The 26,667-nt window shown below is 27.1% G+C and overlaps 1 protein-coding gene across 2 annotated transcripts in view; it reads right to left on the reverse strand.

Annotated features, from left to right (window-relative positions):
• Positions 1-6,235: 6,235 nt before the first annotated feature.
• The window catches only part of LOC117178949 (polycomb protein Sfmbt-like), a 40,248-nt gene continuing 19,816 nt past the window's right edge, over positions 6,236-26,667 (reverse strand). For both annotated transcript variants that reach the window (XM_033370529.1, XM_033370528.1), the window contains 4 exons: positions 24,188-24,924; positions 18,123-18,378; positions 13,272-13,675; positions 6,236-7,616 (listed from right to left, as the gene is read on the reverse strand). In XM_033370529.1, the coding sequence (XP_033226420.1) occupies positions 7,287-7,616; positions 13,272-13,675; positions 18,123-18,378; positions 24,188-24,924 (1,727 nt within the window). In that variant the 3' untranslated portion in view covers positions 6,236-7,286. The remainder of the gene's footprint in view (positions 7,617-13,271; positions 13,676-18,122; positions 18,379-24,187; positions 24,925-26,667) is intronic.

The following is a 26,667-nucleotide window of genomic DNA, read 5'->3' on the forward strand; positions in this document are numbered from 1 at the left end:
TGATAGCTAGTCATTTTTAGCAACAGTTATGCATCTCTTCTTCAAAATCTCGACCGAGATAACCACAGTATTTTTATATTTTTATTTTCTCTTTGTTTGATTTTTCGGGGAGTACTATAGGGATCTACTGGTCACCGAAATTACATCGAGTCTACCATCTGTGTAACCATGTACTTACGACTTTGCGTGCAATGTACATTGTCTCTTGAATAAAATGTTCGCGACTATTTGTGGTGTTGAAATCATTCATTCTGGCGTAACTCAGATCAACCCTAACATCTAAATTAAGGGTAATTAAGTGGCCACGCTTAATCGTTACATGGTTAAACTGCGATACACCATCTGGTGCCAAAAATCGGAACTAGAAAGAGTAGGCACAATTTTTAAGATGTATTTTAATTAGAGTTCTGAACCGGTTATATCCGGTCCAGCATTTGAAATAGAAAACACTTTTACAAGAAAGTGTTGCTATTAATCGTGCCAGATGAATCTGAATGCATATTATAGGTAATGTCGGGGCTGAACCTGCTGAAAACATTTAGGTAAAATTTAGAAATGAGATACATTTTTGAGCGTGAAGCTACGATGAAAACAACATTTTACTGTGGAGGGATCATCGGGGTGTCTCAAAGATCCAAGTCCAATTGCAAGCACTATGACTGTAATGTCTTCGAAATTTCCAATCTCAGTAGATAAGGACAAAGCTTTAAAATATGGAGTACCTAGACAATATTTTCCTTCGGGTCAGATAGATGACATGCACTACCATGGCAGGATATTGTGCAAAAAAGAAGCTATAGATTGGTGGGTTAAACAAAGCAAGGTTCCAAATGATCAAATTAAATCAGTTATAGATATATTGATGACACAATCCAGAAAAGAAGTGGATAAATATTATTCCATAGATTGGTCAAAAACTAGTATAAGTTGGTCCAAAACGAACATAGAAAGAAGATCAGTAGCTAAAAGGGAAGTGGATATGGATCTAGACCCTGATACAAGAAATCAAGCAATAATGCAAGCATTAATGAGTGAATACGTTATACCCTATATGCATATCAGCAGTGATATCTTAAACAGGATAAAAAACATAATAAACAAAACTATGATGGGAGGGACTGCACAACAATTTTGTGATAAAAGGAATTAATATACAAGAAATAAAGGAATCCAACACTTTGACTACAGATTTAGAGAGAATAGGTAACATCATAAGGGGAGTTGCAATACAATATGGGATGATAGGAGTAATACATCACACATTGAAAAATTGCAAGTTTATGGGTTCTCCTTTAGAATTGCACCTTAGAAATCCAGGTCTTGAAGAAAGAAGCAACATAAAATGGATGAAGGTAGCTATGAAAATGCCTATAACATCTGAAACAGAGGTTTATTTAGGACTGCACCCCAACCTAGTGGTGTTATCCAAACAAAGAGGGCACAGAACATAAAAGAAGTTAAATTCACTCTTTATATAGGAGATGAAACAGTGGGATTCAAAAGAGGAGATATGATGAAAAAAATTAGGATGAAATATTTTATACTTTATAGATATAAAGCTACCTGTTTAAAAAGGAGTAGCGCTTGGTATTTAATAATTTTATTTTTTAATGCTATTATTTATTAAGTAATGTGAGGCAATTGAATTTTGAGGTCAGTGGTTCAGTCCAACAGTATTAAATAATTAATAAGCTACTGGTATGCATATTTTAAATTCCTGAATATGCCTAAGTGGAAATTTAAGAACTCTGATTTTAATTCGAGCATAAAAATGTTTTTACGATTTCTGTGTGGAGTTTAGAGGAAGTATTGCATACTAAAAATAGCTTTTATAAAAATCGAAGTGTGTTAGGTAAAAATTAACATCTTATGTAGTGGCAAGAAAAAAAACATTTGTTGATCAAAATGTTTTTCTGAAGAAAAAAAAATTATTGTAATATTTATTAAAAATTTTAACACACTATTGGGAATGGTTAAACTGCTTTACGCCATCTGGTGGCAATAATCAGAACTAGAAAGAGTAGATACGATTTTAAAGATGAATTTTAATTTTTGTATAAAATTTTTTTTGCGATCTTTTTGTGAAGTTTAAAGTATTTATTACCAACTTAAAATAAGTTTTTATCGAAAACAAAAATTTACATCTTAGCATTGAAAAAACATTTTTTTTGGCAGAAATGTTTTTCTAAAAAAAAAAAAAAAAAAAAAAAAACTATTGTACTATTTATTGTGATTTTGACAATTTATAAACTTAAATTAACTTATTTCGAAGCAAAAATGAACCCAAAGTAAGTTTTTATTCATTTAAACATAAACTACTTATGATCTAAAAAAACCTGGCCTGAAAGTTAGGTTAGAATTCGTATTTAATTGTCAATTGTCTATTGTTCATATTCTTTGCATAATGGGGATAAAATTTATCACTGAATAAATTAAATAACTTTCATTTGAGCGTATAACGAATTAAAATTTACATGTCATAATAAAATAATGGTTGTTTTACAGGAAAATATTTTGGACATAAATGTCATTTTTTACTGTATAAGATGGAAATTCGATCTAAAACGCTTTAAATTGTATAAAGATTTATTTTTAGTATTTAATAATAGTTTTTAATTTGATAAAACAACATAGCATAAAACACGTTTATCCTCAAATTAAAATGCATCTTTACAATGCTACCTACTCTTTCTAGTTCCTGTTTTAGGCACCAGATGGCGAAAATGGTCGACCAACATTCCCAATAGGCATGAATTTGGCCTAATTTGGGTTAGAATTCGTATTTCAATTCCAATAGTCTATTATTCATATTCTATGCATAATCAGGAGCAAATTTTTTGCTACAAACTTCTTCTGAATACTTTTTTATACTATGTGATAACTGTTTTAAACTCCACAAACTAATCGTAGAAGCACTTTTATGAAAGAATTATAATTAAAATAATAAATAATTATTTTCTTTCCAACTTTTACTCGGGCGAACTCGGTTTTTCGTAATAGCCACGGACTAAGTCAAGTGACTGATGAGATGAGGATGTTCTAAGTTAATTTAATACGATGCTTGAAATCCCTTGCGATGATGTACTAGATACAAAATTACGAGCATGGTGTAGTTTGGAGTTCGTCTTTTACCACTTTTATACTTAAACAGCAGCCGCGAGCATTGCATATTGTACCATTAAGGGCATGTGATACTTCGTCGTTCGGTAAATCGGGCTCAGTTCCCCCGGGTATTGGTCTGCCAAAATAAAAAATTTTTTAAACTGCATTCGGAGATGCTATAAAATAGTATAACGGACATCCCCAAACTGTCTCTGTCGTACCATTGCCGTCGGTAGCCACTTAAAATTTATTTATGAAATAAACTTCTATAATTGTCTACAAACAAGGTTAGTTCCGGGACATTAGTTATTATGTTTTTTTGCTTGTCCTAAGTTTTCGGCAAACATATTTTTTAGTTTTAAAGTAAAGTCATTTTCGACACCAGATGGCGAAATAGTCGACCACCATTCCCAATAATGGTATTCCCATTGGAATCCGCTGCGCTGCAATACGCCATCTATTTTTTCAATACGGTCAAAATTTGAACTAGCGAAATCAGTTAAGATTTTTAAGATGCATTTTAATTTTTGTTTAAAAACATTTTTTTTTATAAGTGGGTTGTCAGTTTTGGAATTCTAATTCTAATTCTTACTAAATTTCGCGCAATTTTTCATATGCCTTTTAAATGAACTCTCGGGACTGTCACCCCTTTCGAAATATTAAACAGGGGTTTGGAAATCTAATAAAATAATAACTATATTCCAAGTAGGACATAGGAAACACGGGACTAGGCATGCCATCCTAACTTGGACGAGCGGGGTTGAGTCCACGGGAGGGGGGAGAATTCCATGAGCGGGGAGAACCGCCATCTTACGATGTGCCATTTGATTCTGCGCACGAGCATTTTTGCCGACAAACTGTGCATGAAAATATAAACACGTGGGCGCTGCCATGTTTGTCGCGGGACATCAAAAGGTGGCGGACCTCCCCCCTCATTGCATCACCCCCGCAATGGCATGCCTAGTCCCTTGTTTCCTTTGTCCATGGCACCAACCTTTTTTCTTTCATGGAAGTGCTATATATCTTTCGCGCTTGCGCAATGTCGTTTTCTTAAATGAAAAGGTCTATTATTTTGCACAGTTTAAAATGATACGTGGCTGAAAACAATAAGATTTATCAGAAACTAAGTGTTGCATGTGGAATTTTCATCGTACAGAGCAAAAAAAAACACGTTTTATGTTAAAACTGTTTTTTTTTTCCAAACAAAAAAAAACAATTATTTTAATATGTTATACATTTTTCAACACATTATAAGCTTCAATTAACTTACCTTGAAATAAAAGTGAACTTAAAATAAATTATCATTAATTTATACATGAAATATTTACTATCTAAAAATTCTAACCTAAAACTTAGGTTAGAATTCGTACTTAATTTCTGATCGCCTATAATTCATATTTTTTGCATATTTTTAACCAAATATTTTACTACATGCACTTAACTGAAGTTCATTTTAGCTTATGGTGTGCTGAAACTTATATGACATAGTAAAATTACTTATTGTTTTAAACTAATAAAAACTATGATAAAATTGTTTCTAAGCCCAATTTAAAATGCAACCTAAAAATTCTATCTCGTTTCACAAGTTCGCGACAGTGGCGCACCCAAGACTTCAGATCCCAATAGGGTTAGTGGTGTAAAACTACTGATAGGTTTGCAGTACCGAGCCAATTACTAGACCCTCTATTGGTGAGAGGCGAAATTCAATATGGCACTTGATATAAGGTTGCTTATGGTTAAAATACGAGGGTAAATAAACTTTAAATATATATGTTTGGTGCTTACATACGAGGATAATTTATACTTTTAGAGGAAATTGTACAAAAAATGAGATATATAGTACATATAAATATGTTAATCCTATCCTCACTTTACAAGTGAAAGCCAGAAAAGAATTTATGAACATTTTACGAATACTATATGATAAATATAGCTAAAAAAAAGTTTGAAAAATGTATTTTGTAATGTTTATAAGGTATAAATCGCACTTTATACTTATTCACCAATTTTCTTTAATTGAATTTTTTTCTCATTGGCAAAGGGTCTAGTACTCGGCTCAGTGCTGCCACCTACGATTGACTTTTCATCATGAACCGCATTGAGATGCGCTGTGCTGCAATACGCAATATATTTTTCAATACGGCCAACATTTATGTTTTTTTATTCATTAATTCTTTTGAAATGTGAAAAAAGTGTTAAATTGTTTTTATATACAAAGCAAATGCGTATTGAAAATTCTACCTACTTTCGCGTGTTCGCGACACTAGCCCACTCAGAGATTTCAGTTCCCAATAATAAATTACTTATCATTTTTTCACAATTATAAAAAAAGTATTATAGGAAGATCAGTATAGAAATAAAAAAATTTTAAATTTTAAAAATTTGATCCAAAAAATATAGAAATTCCGCCAAATTTCCACGGATTTTAATTAATTTGGTCAGGTTTCATACCAATTTTACCAAATTTGGAAGATTTTCAAACATGTAAGTAGGTTTTAAGGGATACTAAATGATTTCTAAATATTTCAACTAATTTAAAAAGATTTAATCGGTTTTCTATAGAGATTTAAACAAATATTTTTACGACTTTCAAGAAATTTCGAAACATTTCGAGGGATTCCAAGCGATTTTAAAGATTTCTAAACATCTCCAGGGATTTCAAGGAATTCCAAAGGATTTCAAGAGATTTGAAAATTTTCAAGGGATATCAAAAAATGTTGTAGGTTTTTCAAAGATTTCATCATATGTTTACTGAACTTTGAAAATTAAATTAAATTACGAATTAAATTCAAGAGAATTTTCGTGGATTTTAAGCAATTTCGTCAGATTTTATAACAAATTTCGCGGAATTTTAAAGATTTCCAAACATCAGGAGGTTTTAAGGTATTCTATAGAAATTTAAAGGAATTCCGAGGAACTTCCGAAGTTTTGTAAAAGATTTTTAAGGATTTTATACATATTTCCACTAATTTAAAAATATTTCATCGGCTTTCTATAGAGATTAAAACATCATGGATTTCACGGAATTTTGAGGAAGTTTAAAGGGTTTAAAAAATTTCGAAACATTCCCAAGGATTTAAAAGAATTCCAAAGTATTTCAAAATATCTCAAGGGATTTCAAAGACTTTTATAGTTTTTTCAAAGATTTCATAATATTTCTAGTAAACCTTGGAAAATAAATTTAATTTGAAGTCATTTCTAGCGAATTCGAAGATTTCAAGGGATTTTTAGAGGACTTTGGAAAATAAAGGAAACGTCATTTAATTTCAAGTGATTCTTAACGACCTCCAATTATTTTCAAGATTTTGGGGAATTTCAAGTGATTCAACAAAAAATTGCATATGGATTTCAATTGAACTATAAGAGATTTGAAAGATATCAAAGGAATTCACAGATTTTTTTCTGTGTAAAGTTTATTTTTACACAATCGCTATTTTTGCGTACTTTAATACTTTATAAAATAAATCATTCCTTTGCAGTTCCTCTATTTATTTACATTAATTTCTTCAATATTTTTGCATATTTATTCCAATGCTGATCATCCTATAACTGTTTTCTGTATAATGATTTTCTATGATGAATTTCCTATCATCCATATAATCTTTTGCAATCGAGTGTACACCAAAAATCCGAGTAATTAACCCATCGATAATTTCCCTCTCGGAAGGCATAAGAAGTGCATTTTTAAATATCTCGACCACTTCAGACCAGTGCATCTGCATTCCGTTTAGTGTACATTTTACAAGTCAAAGCATGGATTTACACATAACGGTTACGTAACAAAGCAAAAAAATGTCTAAAATTGTATAAACTGCAAGTAAAATTAATATAAAATTTTCAGTCATGTGGGTGGCATCTCTTCCGCGTACACTGAATCGTCCTACCATATAAACTCCTAAAAGCCCAAATTTGTTCTCACGGAGAAAATTAAAAAAAAAACTACAGTACCTATTTATTGCCGAATATTTGCTTCATAATATCATTTATTTTTTTTCCTAAAAGAATTTCCTAAAAGAATTAAGATTGCTTAAACGTTTCACAGCAAGATTCAAGAGAAGACTTAAATGATTGACTTGTAGCTTAAACTTTAAATTACGAAAACTCACTACCCTTACTTGTAAATCCATGCTGAACATAAGCAAAAGCTGGAACCTAGTAAACTTAAAAGCCACACGATAGCTCTTTTAAAATAATTTTTTTAGTCCTAACTTTAATCTTTCCTGAGCTGGATTCACTTTGATTTTTAATTGTTGTATAAGATCGTAAATCTTAAGAGAAGGTCCGACCTTGCCACCAGTTAAGTCTATGATTTGGTCCTTCGTGAGCATCAGAAGAGTCTTTCCGTCCACTTTTTGTTTGCTAAAGTTCTCACAATAGGTTGTACAGTCGTTGACACGAAGAAATTGAGCCACGTCGAACACATTCCACTCCGATGGCACCAATTCGCCGGCATCGGAAGACTTTTGGAGACCGTCCGCTAGCCTTGGAATGTATTTTCCACTCGTCACCGTAACCTGGCGCATACATTAGCAATAAGAAATTTAGTATACATATCCTTTAACGTCCGAGAAAATCATTAGAGAATCAATTCATCATCAGGGGAACTCATTGATTAAAATTTATATTCTGCAAAAGGTGTAAAAATAAAGAAAAATATTAAACCTATTGAGAATCGCGGTCTACCATTTCGCCACCTGGTGCCAAAAAGTAGAACTAGAAAGAGTAGGTACAATTTTAAAGTTGTACATAAGTTTGGCATGAAAGTGTTTTCCCGGTAGTTTTGTGAAGTATAAAACAATGATTAAGTACTAAAAACAAATCTTTATAAAAAACAAATAGCTTTAGATAAAATTTCCATATTATACAGTGAAAAAAAACACATTTTTTTCAAATAGATTTAAAAAATATATATTTCACAATTTCATGTCAGTTGCAATGAATTTATGTTTAAATAAACTTAAATTAATGTATGTAGCGACAAATCTTATCCAGATTAGGCGTAGAATACGAATAATAGACGATTTAGGGTGGCTGTTTTAATCCAAGAAAAAAATTTCCGGTCATTTTCCGGTTCGCAAAAATTTTTCATGGTCAATGGAATTTAAAAAATCGAACTCTAAAGCTAACAACTTTTCCATTTGAATCAATAAAAACTGAGCTGCAAATGAAAGCACTCAAAGTAGAACTCTTGAATTTCGAACTTTTAAAATAATTTACACATATAAAATGGAAGCTACTAACACTTTTAAACTGAACAATTTTCAATTAAATTCCAAGATATCATTTTCAATGCTCTAAAGTCTAAATTGAAGAATCAAGCAATGAATTGAAATTTTGTTTAAATTATATCATTTAAAGCAATTTTAAGCCAGAAACATTAAAAATTGAACGATTACATTTTTTTATAAACTAACAACTTCTTAAATTAAGAGTCAAATTATTTATATTTTACATGGTTAAAAAATCCTTAAAATGCTTCCAAATTTTATTTAAAAATCTTGAAACATCTGCATGTTTTTTACACTTTTTTTCAATTTCTTTTTAAATTCGGCCAAATTAAACAAATTTCCTTAAAATCTTCCACACTGATTTTTGATAATACGTTCTAAATCTTTCTGAATAATCACTCAAAATTATCTTTTCAAAATAAAAATCATTATTAATTTTCATAGGAAATGTTTTTTTAATCTTCTGAAGGCATTCCAAATTCTTTAAAATGTTTTAAATTTTTTGTTCGAAATCTGCCAAAATCTATATTTTGGCGGTGGTACACGTAAACACTTTGTTTAAATTATTTCAAATAATTTCAAATTTTTAATTGAATTTTTTCAAAACTTCTAAATATGTATTCAGCTTCCTTGAATTTTTTTAAAGAATAATATGTGTTCAATTGTTATTTATACATCGAAGTTCGACAATTTTACTTACAAATTAAATTTTGTTTTAATAGAAAAATTAAAATGTAACGTTTAAAATTTATTTTTTGATATTTTTCTATAATTACAGATTTTAAATGAACAGTCAGATATTTCTGAATATAAATTAATTCTTATTTTTCTTAATTGAAAAATGTCAAATTGAATGGTTTAAAAATTGAATATTTTAGACTAAAATAATATGTGAAATTTAATAAAAGCTTTTAATTATGAATATACTATTTTAAGGTTATTTTAAAATTGAAAACAGTTTATAAAGTTTCAACCAGGCGTTTACATTAAATAAGACTCTTCATTTGAAATAGTTTACATAATTTTTAACGTTATAAACTGGAAATTCTAAAATTTATATCTTAAAGAACAGTTTAGTTTTCAAAATCATTATTAATTTATATTCACAGTTGGTCAAATGAAAATGTATTTTTAAAAAGGATGGAAATCACAGTTGGACAGATATTTCTGTAAAAAAAATATGTTTCTTCATCTTATAAGATGTAAATTCAATCTACACCCATTTGTTTCCGATAAAGACTTAATTTTAGTATCCAACCAATATTTTAAACGCCACAACAAAAATCGTTAAAACACTTTTATACAAAAATTAATGTACAACTTTAAAATCGTACCTATTCTTTCTAGTTAGGATTTTCGTCAACAGGTGGCGTATCGCAGTTTAACCAACCCCAATAATGAGATCAGAATTAAAACGGAGTAAAGAAAACTTAACAATTAAAAACGAAATTCAATGACATCATTTTTTTGGAGTCAATTATTTAAATGTAAATCATATTGGAATGAATTATTATAATAAAAAGGACAATTATTTTCTATTTAAATTTTTATTCAAAAATTCTGTGATGATTTTTTTTATATATTACAATAATTAGAAGTAAAATCAAAAGAAATGTATAGTTTAAGTTTCAATAGTAAAGAATTATAGTTTCCATATTTAAACATTCCAAAAGGATTGTATTGGTGTAAAATTGTTTTAATAAGAACATGGAAGACGGCTGAAAATGAGTTTTAACTTATAATATTTAAAAATGACATATTAATTATTATGAGAATATGAGAGGATTCAGAAGAAAGGGCGCCAATTTAAAAATAAATTTTACTATATTATAACAGGTGACGTGTTGAAGTTATTAATAAAATAGAAACAAGCAAGGTAATTTTAGTTAATGAATATAACAGTCAAATTAATAAAAAAAGAAAATGTATTAATAGTAATATTGTGATAATTTTAGAGAAAAAATGCTAAAATATGTAAATGGAATGTAAATGTAAATTCCACAAATTAAATTGAATCTAAATCAATTTAACTTAAATAGAAAATAATTCTGCTTTTTATCACTTTCATTCCAATATAATTTAATTTAAAAAATTGACACCAAAAAATGATGTCATGAAAATTCGTTTTTAATTCGTAAGTTTTCATTACTCCGTTTAAATTCTTATCTCATCGTAAGTATAATAAGTTTGCTTATTTTTGCACATTTTCTAGAATGTAAATTTATAATTTATAAGAAATTTATAATAGACTAAAAAGTAATATATAAAGTACAGATCAAATTTTTAAAGAAAAATTTCGGGTATTTCATGATTTATACCAAGGTATAAATCATACAATTTTCAAATTTGTACAATTTGTGTAATTTCAAATACAAATGCTTTTTCTTAGATAAAAAGCGCTTAATAAGTAACTGCATTTCTGCTGCTTTTTCACACTGACAATGAAGTCAACATAAGTTAAATAATAAATATAAATAAAATAAATAATAAACAAGGATAATGTTAGGACTTGGGCTCACTTCAGAGATAAAAAATAGTGTCACAAAACTGAAAAAATAGTATAAGAATAGTATCAGAAATTTGTTTAACTATTAAACTTATGAGTTCTCCAAATTTAAAATAGTATAGTTCGAAATCGGGATGTGCTCAAAGGAAAATTACCATTATTTTTTGAACAAAACTTCCAGTTTTCTAACCTAATATTTTAAAAGTATTAAAAATTAACTTCAATGTTTATTTTAAATATTATTCTTTAATCTATAAATGATCAAAATTCCTATTTATTTGTCGTAGGCTTCACAGTATTTTCCCTGTTGACCTCTTTTTCTCGTTTTTCCACTTAAATTCAAATTGAATTAATAGAACCCAGTACGAAAATCTAATTTTTTTTGTTTAAAAGTTCACTATTTTCATTTGAAAGGTCTACTATTAATTTTTTCATTAAGAATTCATCTCTTTCGGTTAAAAATCTTATTATTTCGTTCAAAATTGAATTATTTTGTTGAAAATTTTTTCTTTCTTAATTAATTTTTTTTTAGTTGAAAATTCAATTGTTTTGCTGAACATTCATATTTTCGATTGAGAATATGTATATTTCTATAAATATCTCACCTTTTTGGATTAAAAATGCAACTGCTTAATCTGTTTCAATTAAAAATTACCTTTTTATGGGACAATTCAACTGTTTTGTATAAAAATCGTAATCATAAAATTAATTTTTTGGTTAAAAATGAAATTACTGGGTTGAAAATTAATCTGTTTTTGTTGACGATTCAAGTATTTTGTTGAAAATTCCCCTTAGTCGATTATATCCATCCATTATTTATTTTAAATTAAAATCTTTTTTGTTGAAATCTCAACTATTACATTTTCCATTGAAAACTCATTTTTTTAGGTTAAGCATCAAAACTTTGGTTAAAAGTTGAACAAATTTCCTAAAGGTTAATTTTATTGGTTGAAAATATATAATTTTAGTTGAAAATACATTTTTTTAACTGAGAATTTAATTGAATTGTTGAAAATTTAACTTCTTGGTAACAAAAATTAAATTGCTTGTTAAACAATATGTTGGAAAATTCAACTAATTGGTAGATTTAAAAAAAATTGAAAATAGCTTAAAAACAAAATAAAATAAAATTTCAACTTACATCACACCCATTGTTCAAACTATTTAGTAGAAAAATTATGTAATTTGTTGATCATTTGTCTTTTTTGCAGAAAATTAAACTTCTTGGTTAAAAATTTATTTATTTTGTTGAAAATTTGTCTTTTCTGGTAGAAAATTAATCTTACTGAATGAAAATTCTAGTATTTGTTAAAAAATTAAAAATGAATAAGTGATGGAATTTGTCTTACTTTCTAATTTTCAGTCTAAAATTATTCGACGTTTTTATTTTTTTAATTAAATTATTAAATTTCGAAGAATTTAACTAAAAACTGTACAATTAATTTTAAAAAAAATAATACTAAGATATTTGAAATGTTCTTTCTTTAAATCAGATAGTTGTTATTGCTTTAATAGAAATTTGTATAATTTCAAGTGCTTTTAAATTCAAATTTTGAATAAATCTAAAATTATTCAATATATCTAATTCAAAGTTTTTCTATTTCAAACGGCTATGTTTAATTATTTGAAGGCTTCTTATCGTAGCCATTTTTAATAATTTCAAAACGAATTCTTTCAATCTTAAATTATTTTATATATAACATGTATACTAATTTTCGCTCACCAAATTGTAGTTGGGTTTATCAACGAAAGACGAATTTTCAACGAAAGACGAATTTTCAACGAAACAGTTGAACTTTCAGTCCGAAAATACACACACATGCACGCATCTATATATATATAAGCAAGAAATTGAATTTTCTATCAAAAAGACCAATTCAATCAGAAAACATGAATTTTCAACAAAATATAAATTGAATTCTCAAAAAAATTGTATTTTTAGCAATAAAGGTGTAATTTCTACGAAGAGAATAATTTTCAAACTGACTCAAATCGTCCTTCTCCCGTCCTGATATGAATGTTCTAGTGTATTGCAAAACAAAACAAAATTCCTCAAATCTTCTAGTTTTTGTTCTCAACATTTTGAGATATCTTTTTATCTATTTTAATTCCCTTCTTTAGACACCCTCCATATAACAATGTCCACCTTGAAAATATAACATTTTATCATCCTGCCATTTTCCCAAATTTTGGACTATCGGATATAAATTTTAATAAAATCTTAACGAAAAAGCATATAATAATGATTTTTTTATCTTGTTATTGAATGAAATAAATTAATTCCCACAGCTTTTTCTAATTAATATTTCACTGTTGATTTCGAGCTGACCAATAGCTCTATTTTCGTATTTTTTCTTTTTATTTCCAATGTAAGTGAGGAAAGCCATATAAATAAATGAGTAAAAAATAGTAAAATTATATAGATTGAAACTTACATTCACGTACGAAGTCGGAGTTGGTTCCTTTGGAGGTGGGGGGTTTTGATGTGCACTTTGAGTTTCAATTAAGGCTTGACCTTGACAACTCGTAGGACTGGGTAGTGTTTGATCTGGACCAGCTGGCTCTTCTGCAGGCTCAGGTTCTCGACTCGCCTGCTCGGGCAGACTCTCCAACTCTCGCTCTCTTTCTATTTTAGTTCCTTGAGCAGGTTCAAATTCCCGATCTCGATCTCGATCTCTATCTCGGTCACGCTCACGATCTCTTTCTCTTAATCTATCCTTCTCGCGAGTAGGGTTGATACGTTCGCTGTGCCGAGGAAGAATTGTTCTCCCGCACAGCACCTTCCCACTTCGCTTCATTCTACGCTTAGATTTACGTTTAAGGCCTCTTGGTGATTTCACTAAAACCAAGATGAAAAAAAAATTGATATGTAATATAATTGGGAGGCTGAATTTTCAAACAAAACAATTGAATTTTCGATGAAAAACATGACTATTTAACAAAATAATTAAATTCTCAATAAAATTATTACATTTTTAAACTTCAAATAAAAACAGCTGCAATTTCAATCAAATAGTTGATTAACAATCAAATATTTGAACTATTTAACAAACATGTATTTTAATTTTCCAACTTGAAAAGGTGAGTTTTTAACAACATAATTGCTTTTTAACAAGATACAGGGTGGCCGTTTTAATCGTCGCAATAAATCCCCGGTCATTTTCCGGTTCGCAAACATTTTTCACGATCAATGAAATGAAAAAAAATGGAACTCTGAAGCCAACAAAATTTCCATTTGAAGTAATAAAAACTGAGCTAAAAATTAAACCAGTAAAAATGGAACTCTTGAATTTAGAACTTTTAATAATTTAAGTTTAGAAGTTTTTTAACTAAAAATTTTGCATTCAAATTTTTAATAATTTAAACGTATTAAATGGACAATACTAACAATTTCCAACTGAGCTGCAAATGAAAGCACTTAAAATGGAACTATTAAATTTTGAACTTTTAAAATTGAAATTTCAAAGTTAGTCATTACAGATTTTGTATTCAAATTCTCAATAATTTACGCGTATAAAATTGAAGATACTAACATTTTTCAATATAAAAAAATATATATATAAATCCACGTTATTATTTTCAGTGCTCTAAATTAAAAAATCAATGAACTTTAAAATTTTTGAAATTATATAATTTTAAGGAATTTTAAGCTAGAAACATCAAATATTGAAAAATTGAAAAAATTTTAACTGAACACTTCTTAAATTAGAAATTCGATTATTTTCTTTTTGAACAGTTTAAACACCCATGGAAAGCTTCAAAATCTTATTTCAAAATCTTGAGAAATATAGAAGTTGTTTTAAATTTGTTTCAAATTTAAAATTATTTTGGAAATTTTTTCAGAACTTCTAAATATCTGTCAAAATGAATTGAATTTTTTCTACAATTTTCAGTAAATCCTGCAAATTTTAGAAAATTTCTTTACAATTTGGATGTATAAATAACAATCGAACATTTATTATTTGTAGACGAAATTTGAGTAATTTTAAGAGATATGTAGACGTTTTGAAAAGATTCAAACTTAATGTAAAACTTGAAATGATAGCCTAATATAAAACAAAATGTAGATTTGCGCAGATTTTAAACAAAAAAATTAGATTCTTTTCAAGAATTGACAAGGGCTTTAAAATAATAAAAACATTTTCTTAAGATTCCTAGGAAAATTAAAAATATCTTTTTATTTTGAAAAATTGTTTTAAGAGAATATTTAAAAAGTTTTTCATAGCTTTAAACAAAATTTTTGAAAAAGATTCTAGAAGATTTTAAGAAAACTTTCTAAAATTTGCATGATAATTTTCAATCTATTTAAAACTTCTAAATATCTCTTAAAATTACTCATTTTTTTCTACAAATGCTTATTTGTGAATTATACATCAAAAATTAAAAATTTCACTTAAAAATTGTAACGTTCAAAGTTTAAAGGCTCTTCGAAATTGTAACGATTCCAGGTTTTCTATGTCAAACAATTTAGTTAAAGATTATTTATTTTTAAACATTTGGTTTCAATTCACTTGTCTTAAATAAAATTCAAATATTGCTAAGTATTCAATAATTAATCTTTTTTTTAATTAAAAATTTGTAATTGAATGGGTTAAAAATGGAGTATTTTAGACTGAAACAATATTTTTAATTTAATGAAATCCTTTAATTAAGAATATATTATTATGAAGTTATTTTTAAGTGGAAAATAGTTTATAAACCTTCAGTCACACTTTCACATTTATTTAATGACTAAGACTTTCAAATTGAAACCGTTAAAGTTTTAACGTTAAAATCTGAAAATTCTTAAATTTTGAAATGGTTTAAAATTGTTTTTTTTTCAAATCGTTTATGCTTACTTTTTATTACTTAAAGTACAGATAAATTTGAAACTTATTTTTTTATTAAATAAAAATGTTTTTAATCCAAAATTTTCAACATTAAAGGAATTTATTTTTTATTTTTTCAAGCCTTTAAGAAAGCATTTAAAAATTCTTTAAATTAAAATGTAATCTTAGAAATAAAAATTGTAAATGGAAAATTTTTAAAGTAAAAAAATGGTAAATTACGCCTTATAAGCTAAATAATAGCATAATTGAAAAACATTACAATTCAACTAATTATTTAATAACTGTTAAAATCAAACGTGGACAAATTTTTCTTCTACAATATTTGTAAAATTCCCGGTAAAAAAAAATCACTGCCATTTCCCAATTTTTCCCGGTCTCAAAAAATTCCCGGTTTCCCTGTCCAGCGGCCATCCTGAAAACAGCTGAATTTTCAGCCTAAAAAGATCAATTCTAAACAAAAAATGTAATAGTTGATATTTAAAACAAAAAGATAGCCAAAGAAACCGAATATGCAATAAGAAATAGGGGTTTCCATTTAAGATTTCGAACTTGCCCCCACCCTCACCCCCAGGGGGTGGTTTGGGAGAACCGATTTTAACATCAGTTTATGTACTCCTTAGAGTGATTAAATTTTGATTCATAACATTTTTTCATAAGGTGCCCATTTTTCGAGATATTTGAAAGTTTCAAGTTAAAAAAAATCACCCTGTATATACTTCTTTAAATAAATTAAGTAAATTAACTTTTCGGCTGAAAATTTATATTTTCAAATTAAAAATATAACTGTTTTGAAGAAAACTCGTCCTTTTAAATTAAAAATTCAACAGTTTGGTTACATTTTTTTTCTTTCTTGACTGAAAAATCTTTTTTTATTAACATTTGAACTATTTTGTTATAAAATTCATCTTTGTCGTTCTAAAATTTATCTTTTTAATTATGAATTTCATCTTTCGTGAAAAAAATGCAACTGTGAATGAAAATTACTCTATTTAGGTTGAGGCTTTGACAGTTTTATTGAAAATTCGTTTATTTTATTTTATTCAACTGCTTTCAATTTGTGAAAGTATTTTTTGGTTGAAATATCAAGTATTATGTTTTTTGATCAGAATTCACCTTTTTTGGTTAACCTAATACTTCAATTTTCTAACAAATTGTTGAATTTTAAAATAAAAAAGGCTAATTTTCTACCAAAAAGATACATTCTAATCAAAAAATATAATCGTTGATATTTCAACTAAAAAATGTTTTAATTATAAATTAAAAACAATAAAATGAATTGAACAAATTTTTATTCATTCAAGAAAAAAAATGCACCCCAACAGTTCGACTTGTAACCAAAACAGACAAAATTTCTACCAAAAGAGATGATTTGTCAACCAAATAAGATTTTTCATTAAAAAAAAGGAAAAATCTTTTTTTAACCAAACAGTTGCATTTTTGTTAAAAATATAAAATTTATGATTAGAAAGATAAATTCGCGAACCAAAAAGACGAATTTTTAACAAAATAGTTGAATAATATTTATTAAAACGATTTTTCATTCCATGAAAATGTCAACCAAATAATAAATTTTTTAACTAAAAAATAATTTAAATAGATTGAATACTTTTTTCAATTTATGTACTAATTTTAATTAAGATGAATTCTATATCCAAATTTACAACCAAAAAGTTGAATTGGCAAGTAAATCGATAATATTAATCATATTATTTATCATATTTAATATTAATCTACAATATTAAATGTTAATGCATACTGACTAATTTGATTAAAAATTAAATTTATGAGTTAACTATTAAATTACTTACCTAAGGAGTTGGCAAAATTTGAGGTTAGAATTGAAGGTTCCAATAAACTACTTTGAACAACTTTTTTAGAATAAATAATCAATTGAAGGGCAAGCGTGGAGCTTATAAACAATATTTTTAATATTAATTAATTTAATTTAATAATATCTCGTTATTTTGTTAAGAAAAATGTTAACATTTTGATATGAATTTTATTTTAAAATAAAGGAAAGTAAATTCCTCATGGTTTACAACAATTCATTCTTGCTTTTTTAATGTATTCTATAATTGTAAGTTATTTATACCATTTTATTTTGATAAACCCCATTGGATTTTCCTTGTCCCAGTATTGGCTTATTTTGTGCCCCACTTAAGGAATTACAGCAAAAATCTTGTACCGCTAATGGGCGATCTGACTAGCTTCAAAAATATCCATTTATATTAATTAATTATAAAATTAATAATGTATCTTCTATTCTAATCGATCAAATAATGTATGAGTCACTATTTATACGGGTTTTAGTACCAAAACTTCTAATTCACCATTTTAAAATTGTGTTTATGTGAGTTAGCTTTTCGTAACTGTCCCATTAATGGTTGGTTGACCTTATAAACCATCAGTACTGACAATTCATGTTTTAAATTAAAAAGATCTAAGAGTACTATTTACCTGTAGGACTAGTGTTTTTACTAAGAATCCGCGGCGCTTCTAACTTGTGATCGACGAGGTCACACCATCCGACGGGATAAATATCAGGACTTTGACAATCCAGCCACTGATCGTATTCATCCTCCCATCCGTCGAAGTGGACCCTTAGTAGCCTCCCTATGACTCTAGTAATTGTAGCTACACAAACTAATCTAGGATCCATCAAATCAGCAGCCTCGAGTCTCATTCCTTCGATAAATCCGTGTTGTGGTACCTCCTGAAAATTTAAACCAAATTATTTCGTTCTTATTGCCATTAAAACACTAAAAATTTATTTGACTCCTGGCTTGGATCAACTAAAAGGCTTTAAAAAAATTCGCATTAATCGCATCAAACTACAAAAAAAAAGACAATTACAAAAAAGTCGGATGAAATTTTTTAATGATAATACAAAAAAACAGCATCAGACACTGAAACAGTAACTATATTTGTTTAGGAATACAGAGTACATAAATTTCATGAATTTAGAAATATTTTTCACATAAACAAATAAACTTCAAGTTACATGAATGTTTTAACAGGATCTCTACTCAACTTCTAAAAACAAATTCCCTGACACTACCAGGTACCATCGATTAATTAAATAATTAAATAATACTGAATTATTAATCATTTTTTGAACTTGTCTCTAAAGTCCATTAATATGAATAATAATTCTAACAAATTTTTATTTTATCTTCTTCTACTTAAATTTATGATTTATGATTTTTCAACGCACTAATTGAATTTTCATCTAAAAAATAAAAAAATGTCAACTCAATAGTTGAATTTTGAACTAAAAAAGATCAATTTGCAACCAAACTGGTAAATTTTTAACTAAATAATGAATTATCTATTATAATAATCTATACTTGAAATAGTTACATCTTAAACCACAAATATGAATTTTTAAATAAAATGCTAAATTTTTAATCTCAATCAAATAGTTAAGTTTTCACCTAAAAAATAAACAAATTTCAACTCAATAGTTGCATTTTGAACTAAAAAAGATCAATTAGCAACTAAACTGGTGAATTTGTAACTAAAATGATGAATCATCAACTGGAATAGTTACATTTTAAACAAAAATTATGATTTTAAAAATAAAATGCTAAACTTTTAATCTCAACCAAATAGTTGAATTTTCAAATAAAAAATATCAATTTGCAACTAAGAGCAAAATTTTAAAAGAAAAAACTTAATTTTCTACGTAAAAAACAACAAATTTTAAAACAAAGCGATGAATTTTATACTAAAATGATCGAATCCTCAACTGAAAAGATTAATTTTAAACCAAAAGGATGAAAACAAAACTAAGAAAGACCTACCTTCAATCAAACTGATGAATTTTCAAATATATTAATGAATGTGGATCATTATATGTTAGAAATATCAGGATCTTCCCTTGGTCGTTCCATTTTAATAAAAGTTGTTAAAATTATAATGTTATACGAAAGATATTTTGGCCCAAAAGGATTTTAGAACATTTTCAAAATTACGAAAGTTACACCATGTTGAATTTTGGGATCCCATTTTTTTTAATTATCAATATTCCTGGAAGTGATAATTGCATTCTGATAAAAATTGGACACAATAGAGGTGAAATGATCTTCTTTAAGAATATAATACAATCCATTTTTTTTTTAATTTTGCCCGAAAAAAGTCAAACACAAATTTTAATTCCATTCTTCGTAAATTTCTCCCCTTTTAATGTTTTAAAAAATATTTATGAAATGATTCCTTGGGAAATCACCTTTCTTTAATAAAACCGATTGAGACCAGATAATATTGAAAATAAACGAGCTTCCACTTCTCACGAACCGCGACATTAAAAATGCAGTGGACGGGCAACGCACGGTCTCACTAAAATGACGATATCTTGGGACCCAATAGTTTTTATGAATTTTTTTTAAAGGTGATGTCCCAAGGAATAATTTTATCCATATTTAAGAAAAATTAAAAGTGGAGAAATTCACGAACAATGGAATCAAAATTGGGTTTGGACTTTTTTCCGGCAAAATTATTATTTTTTTGATTGTATTATATTCTGAAAAAATATAATTTTACCTCTAATTTATCTAATTTTTATCAAAATCCAATTATCATTTCCAGAAATAATGGTAATTAAAAAAAAGTAACCCCGAAATTCCACCTGGCGTAACTTCCACAATTTTGAAAATTTTCAAAAATCCTTTGGGCCCAAAATTTCTTTCATATAGCATTAGAACTTCACCAACTTTTATGAAAATCGAACTACCAGGGGCAGATCCTGATATTTCTTTTGCATACTGACCCATGTATAATTGGATTAGTTAAATTTCTACCAAAAAAGACGAATTTTCAAATAAAAAAAATAAATTGTCAACTAAAAATTGAGTTGTTAAAACTGCATTAAAACAAAATTAATTTTCAGCCGAAAAGATACATTTTTAACTTCAATTATGGAATACTCAATTGAAATAGTTACGTTTTCAAATTTAAACAAAATTTCAGCCAAAAAAAAACGAATTAAAAAAAAAATTACGTCTTCAAACGAAGTGAAGAATTTTCAACAACCAAAGTGAATTTTTATCTTGAATAGACGAACTTTAAAATAAAGGTTAAAGTTTCAAGTAAAATTATAATTCATTAACTAGAATAATTAAATTTTCAACCAAAAAGATCGATTTTCAACCAAGAAGATTAATTTCTAAGAAAACAAATTAATTTTCAACTTACATATATGATTATCGAACAAAAAATTGAAAAGTTTAATTTTTTATTTTAAAAATTGAGAAGTACTCAATTGGAATAGTTATAAAGAAAAAAAGAATACATTTTCAACCAAAAAAAATTAATTTTTAACAACAGAATTTAACTTTCTGTCAAATAATTCAATTTTAATTCCGAAAAGATGCATTTTGAACTAAAAATGTACTAGTTGATATTTTAACCGAAAAACTTGTTAATTTTTAATAATCAAAAACGGTTGTATTTTGACCATAGAGAACAAATCTTCAACAAAGTACATGAATTTTTACATACTATTTTTCAACCAAAGAGATTAATTTACCATTAAAATGATGAATCTTCAACCAGAAAGATTAATTTTTAATAAAAGAATTTAACTTTCAACCAAGTTATTGAATTTTCATTCCCAAAAAGATCAATTCTGAACAAAAAATTATTCAACCAAAAAAGATTGTAATTTTTAATCAAAAGCCGTTGAATTAAACTCAAAAGGACGACTTTTTAAGATGAGTTGAATATTTAACTCAGAAAGATTTTTCGGTCAAGAGAGAGAGAGAGAGACAATTGCCAACAAACTGTGGAATTTTAAAGCAAAAAAAAAAAATTAATTTTTAGTCAAGAAGATTCATTTTCTACCAAAAATAACAAATTTTTAAATAAATACATCAATCTTCAACTAAAATCGATCGATGTCCAACCGAAAATAGATCGGTTAAATTTTTATTATTTAAAAAAAAAACTAATTTCAAACAAGAACAATAATTTTCAACAAGTGCAATTTCAGGGTGGCCGTTTTAATCAAGGAAAAAAATTCCCGGTCATTTCACGGGTTTTTCCCAGTTCGCAAACATTTTTCACGGACAATGAAATTAAAAAAATCGAAATCTATTCTAAACATTTTTCCATTTAAAGGAATAAGCAATAAACAACAAATTAAATTCACAGGTATAAAATGAAAGGTACTAACAGTTTTCAATTAAAAAATTTGAAATGAAATGTAGATCAACTGAAAAATTTAGAACTCTTAAAGATTATAGAGTTCAAAGATTCAGATTCAATTCCAAAAATATAAATCTACGTTAAAATTTTCAATACTCTAAATTAAAGAAACAAGCAATGGACTTTAATAATTTTCAAAATAATATTTTCTTAAGTAATTTGAAGCTAGACAAATTAAAAAATGAAAAATAAAATTTTTTAACTTAACAGTTTTTAAATTAGAAGTTAAGTTATTTTCATTTGAAATAGTTTAAGCATCCTTCAAAAACATTAAAATTTTATTTCAAAATAATGAGAAATCTAGAAGTGGGTTTATATTTTTCCATGTTTAAAATCATTTTTGAATTTGTTTTCGAAACGTTTAAATATATTCTTAAATGAATTGAATTTTTCGTACAACTTTTAGAAAATCTTGCAAATTAAAAAAAAATCCTTAAAATTTGAATTTATAAATAACAATAAGAACACTTATTATTTGTAGAAAAAATTAGAGTTATTTTAAGAGATATTTAGAAGTTTCAAAAATATTAAAATTAAATTTAGAACTTAAAATGATTTCAAATTATTTAAAAGAATTTTGTGACCCGGCAAAATTGGGCTATTCGTACCGAAATTTTGGTGCAAATACCCACAGCCGAATTTAAAACAAAATGCAGATTTATGCAGATTTCAACCAAAAAATGTAGAAACTTTTTAAGAATTGTAAAAGGCTTAAAAAGAATAAAATCATTTTGATGCAAACTCCTGTTAAAAAGAATAAAAAAGAATCCAACAACCAAATTTGGACCACAATGAACAAACAAAAAGAAAAAAAATCTTATTGTAATCTGAGAAATAAAATAATAATAATAATAATTTTCGGACAAAAGTAAAAAAGTGGAAAGAAAAATGAAAAGGCAGCCGACCACACCCCCTTCCTTCTTTTTTACCTTCTCATATTTCTTTTCTCTTTTTGTCCGAAATTTTTTTTAATTTTTCAGATTAAAATAGTTTTTTTTTTAATTTTTCATATTAGAATAGGAAGTTTTTTGTTTGCTTTTTTTTTGTTCGTTGTGATCCAAATTTGGTAGTTGGATTCTTGTTTTTTTAACAGGAGTTTGCATAAATTTGATTATTGGACGTTAAATAGGATTTTTAATTTGGGTTTTAATCTAATTTAAATTTCTTAAATTTTTAAAAACATTTTCTTAAGATTCTTAGGAAAATATAAAATGATTTTTCATTTTGAAAAATTATTGTAACAGAAAATTTAAAAAGATTTAAAGAGATTTCCAAAATGATCAAAACAGAACCTGAGATATTTTAAGGATTTTTTTTAATTTTCAGGATTTTCTAAAAGTTGTAGGAAAAATTCGGTTAATTTTAACATGTATTTGGAAGTTCTAAACAAATATGTTAACACACTTCTATTCAATTGCTTGAAGAAATTTCAAGTTTTTAATTAATTTTGAATAGTTTTAAAACTACGAAATATCTCTTGAATTTACTCAAACTTTGTTTGCAAATAATAAGAGTTCAATTGCTATTTATTAGTCAAAATTTAACAATTTCACTTACGAATCAAACATTTTTTAAACCGAACAATTCAAATTGTAACGTTAAAAGTTGAAAAGCTCTTCGAAATTCTATAGTTTCAAAGCATTCTATGTAAAACAATTCAGTTTCAGAGTGTTTACTTTTACATATATTTGTATTCAATTTACTTGTCTTAAATGAACATTGGAATTTTTAATGGCTAAGAAAACTAATAAAAATGATATATTAATTTATTTATTCAATTTAACATAAAAAATAATATAAAGAAAGACCTAAAACTTTAAATTAAAAATATGTTATTGATGAATCATTAAAATTGTTATTTAAAAATAAAATCATCAGAATAAATGATACATTTATTTTAATTCTTAGTAAGACTTTTCTATTGAAACAGTTACAATCTGGAAATTATAAAATTTTGAATGGCTTTAGAATCGTTTTGTCAAATCAATTATTGTTCAGTTTTGCATACTTTAATTATTTACAAAACTGTTGAAATCAAACTTGGGCAAATTTTTCTTCTTAAAATTCGTCAAATTCCCGGTCCAGCGGCCACCCTGAATTTAAACAAAAAATTAATCGCACACTCGAAATAATTCTCTGACCAGGTAGGGCAGACATCCGGTTAAATAGTAAACATTTTAAAGACATAATCATTAAAAAATGAGATGCTTGACAAAGCGGATAAAGTTGGATATATAAACAAGAGTTAAAGAAAAAAAAACAACCTCTTATCGGGTTAACCTTGTTGTAAGACATGGATTTTAAAGTCTACTACGAACCTGATTAAAGAGATGCACAGGCGCAGGTACGGTATTAGTTTCAGTCAAGTACGAATCCCAAGCGAAGGTCGTAGGATCGTATCCCTTGGGCGGAGTGAGCGGCAAGCCATGTTGGGCACAAAACCCAATAGGAAATATGCAGGGTGAACAGGAGTGATAACAAAACCAATCAGCCCCACTGGCGTCTTCGTCGTAACTATCGATGCGAATCATGATAAAATCCTTCCTCAAAACTCGCATCACGGTTGCGGCGCAGATCGCAGAAAGGTTGAGTGGATCTATCGCCTCCAGTTTCATTCCCTCCTGAAACTTATATCCTGGCATCATTTGATGATTCTTTGGCACATAGAACAGATCCTCTGTCGCGTCGTCGTTCGAAAACTGCTTCATCGAGATCCGTTCCAAATACGCCGGATAGGCATCCAACGTCTGACCAATTTTCCTCGCCCATCCAACTGGATGAATCAAGGGTGAGTCTTCGTGACACCAGAATCCATTGTCCTCAGGCGGCGAATCGTAATATCTTACATGCAATCGTTTCCCAACAACCTTCTGTATCGTGGCTACTTTCACTTGGGATATTCGATTTTTATCTACAACTTCTAATTGAAGCCCACACCGGAAACGAGATTTCATACTGTCGTTCACTTTATTGTAGAAATCAGTTGGCAGCGTTCTCGCACCAGTCAGCCGTCTCTTCAGAAAGTCTTTCCAATCTTTGTACTTATTAGCAATCGCTGAAAAGATAACAAATTTGCTAAACTCAGAGTGGCCGTTTTAATAAAAGAAAAAAATTCCCGGTCAATTTCCGGTTTTTCCCGAATTACAACCATTTTAAACAGTCAATGAAATTTCAAGAATCGAACTCTGAAGCCACCAAATTTTCCATTTGAAGTAATAAAAACTGAGCTAAAAATTAAACCGAATTTGGATCTTTTAATAATTGAAGTTTGAAAATTTCTTAACTTAAAATTATGAATTCAAATGTACAATAATTTAAACGTACAAAGTGGAAACTACTAACAATTTTCAACTGAACAATTTTAAATTAAATGCAGTTAAACTGTTAAATTAAAATTGTTTAATTTTTATCAATCGTAGAGTTCAAAGATTCAGATTCAGTTCGAAAAATATAAATCCACGGAAGCAATTTTTAGGTAGAGACATTAAAATTTGAACAAATAAATTTTGTGGTAACTGAATAATTCTTAAATTCAAAACTACACTAAATTATTTGTATCTTAAATCGTTTTAAAATCTTTAAATGCTTCAAAATTTTAATTTAAAATCTTAAAACATTTACTTAAGATCTTCCACATTCATGTTTCATCAATTTGAACATCTTTCCAAATCTTTTTATACATTCTGCTAAAATTGTTTTTTTAAAATAAAACATCATTTTCAATGAATAGCCATAATTTGTCGGTAAATGTAGACACTTCGTTTAAATTATTTAAAATCATTAGAATTTTTTAATTTTTTCAACATTTCTAAATATATGTTTAATTTACAAGAATTTTGTCTAAGAATAATAGGTGTTCAATTGTCATTTATACATCAAAATTCAACAATTTGACTAAAAAATTAAAGTTTTTTTAATAGAACAATGAAAATTGTAACGTTCGAAGTTTAGTTTTACTTGTTCAGTTTTGTATATTTAATTTATAATTACTGATTTTAAATGAACAACCAGATATTTCTAAATATTAAATAATTTTTTCTTTTTCCTTAATTAAAAAATTTCAAATTGAACGGTTTAAAAATGGAATATATTAGACTGAAATAATATACGAAATTTAATAAAAGCCTTTGATTCTGAATATTTTTTTTTATTATTTTGAATCTTTGATTTTAAACGTTTCTAATTTTTAATTGTTCAAGTCTTTAGAACTACATTTTAAAATACTTTAAATTAAAACGTTAACTTAAAAATGAAGAATCTAAAATTGAAAATGTTTAGAGTGGAAGATTTTCGAATTACGCATTCTAAACTGAATAATATCAGAATTGAAAAAGATAAAAATTTAACTAATTATTTTAAAAACAGTCGAAATGAAAATTTGATAGATTTTTTTTTTAAATGTGTATAATTCCCGGTTAAAAAATAAATTCACTCTTATTCCTTCTTCCTTATCTTTTTGAAATCATAATCCAAAAACATTCTACACAGCACCCTTTTTTAAAAAAATTCTGCATCACAAACCACGCCTAAAATACGTTATGAATTGCAAATCTCAATAAAAACGGAAATTCACCCAATTCAAGTTAATTTTAAAAATAGAAGAAAGGACAGTGCATGGAAAATCACTATTAAGTATATAATTGATGATGATATAAAAATCACTGTTTAATTACTCTAAACCAGTTTTTAAAAAAATGTAAAGCGTTTCTATAAATTAAAAAATGATCATCACTATTATGTTCTTCTACCATAGTATTAAGAAGCCTGTCAGTCTGTCCCACCTAAGTCATCTTATCAT

The sequence above is a fragment of the Belonocnema kinseyi genome, chromosome 8, assembly GCF_010883055.1.
Source record: "Belonocnema kinseyi isolate 2016_QV_RU_SX_M_011 chromosome 8, B_treatae_v1, whole genome shotgun sequence".
Taxonomy (NCBI): Eukaryota; Metazoa; Arthropoda; class Insecta; order Hymenoptera; family Cynipidae; genus Belonocnema; species Belonocnema kinseyi.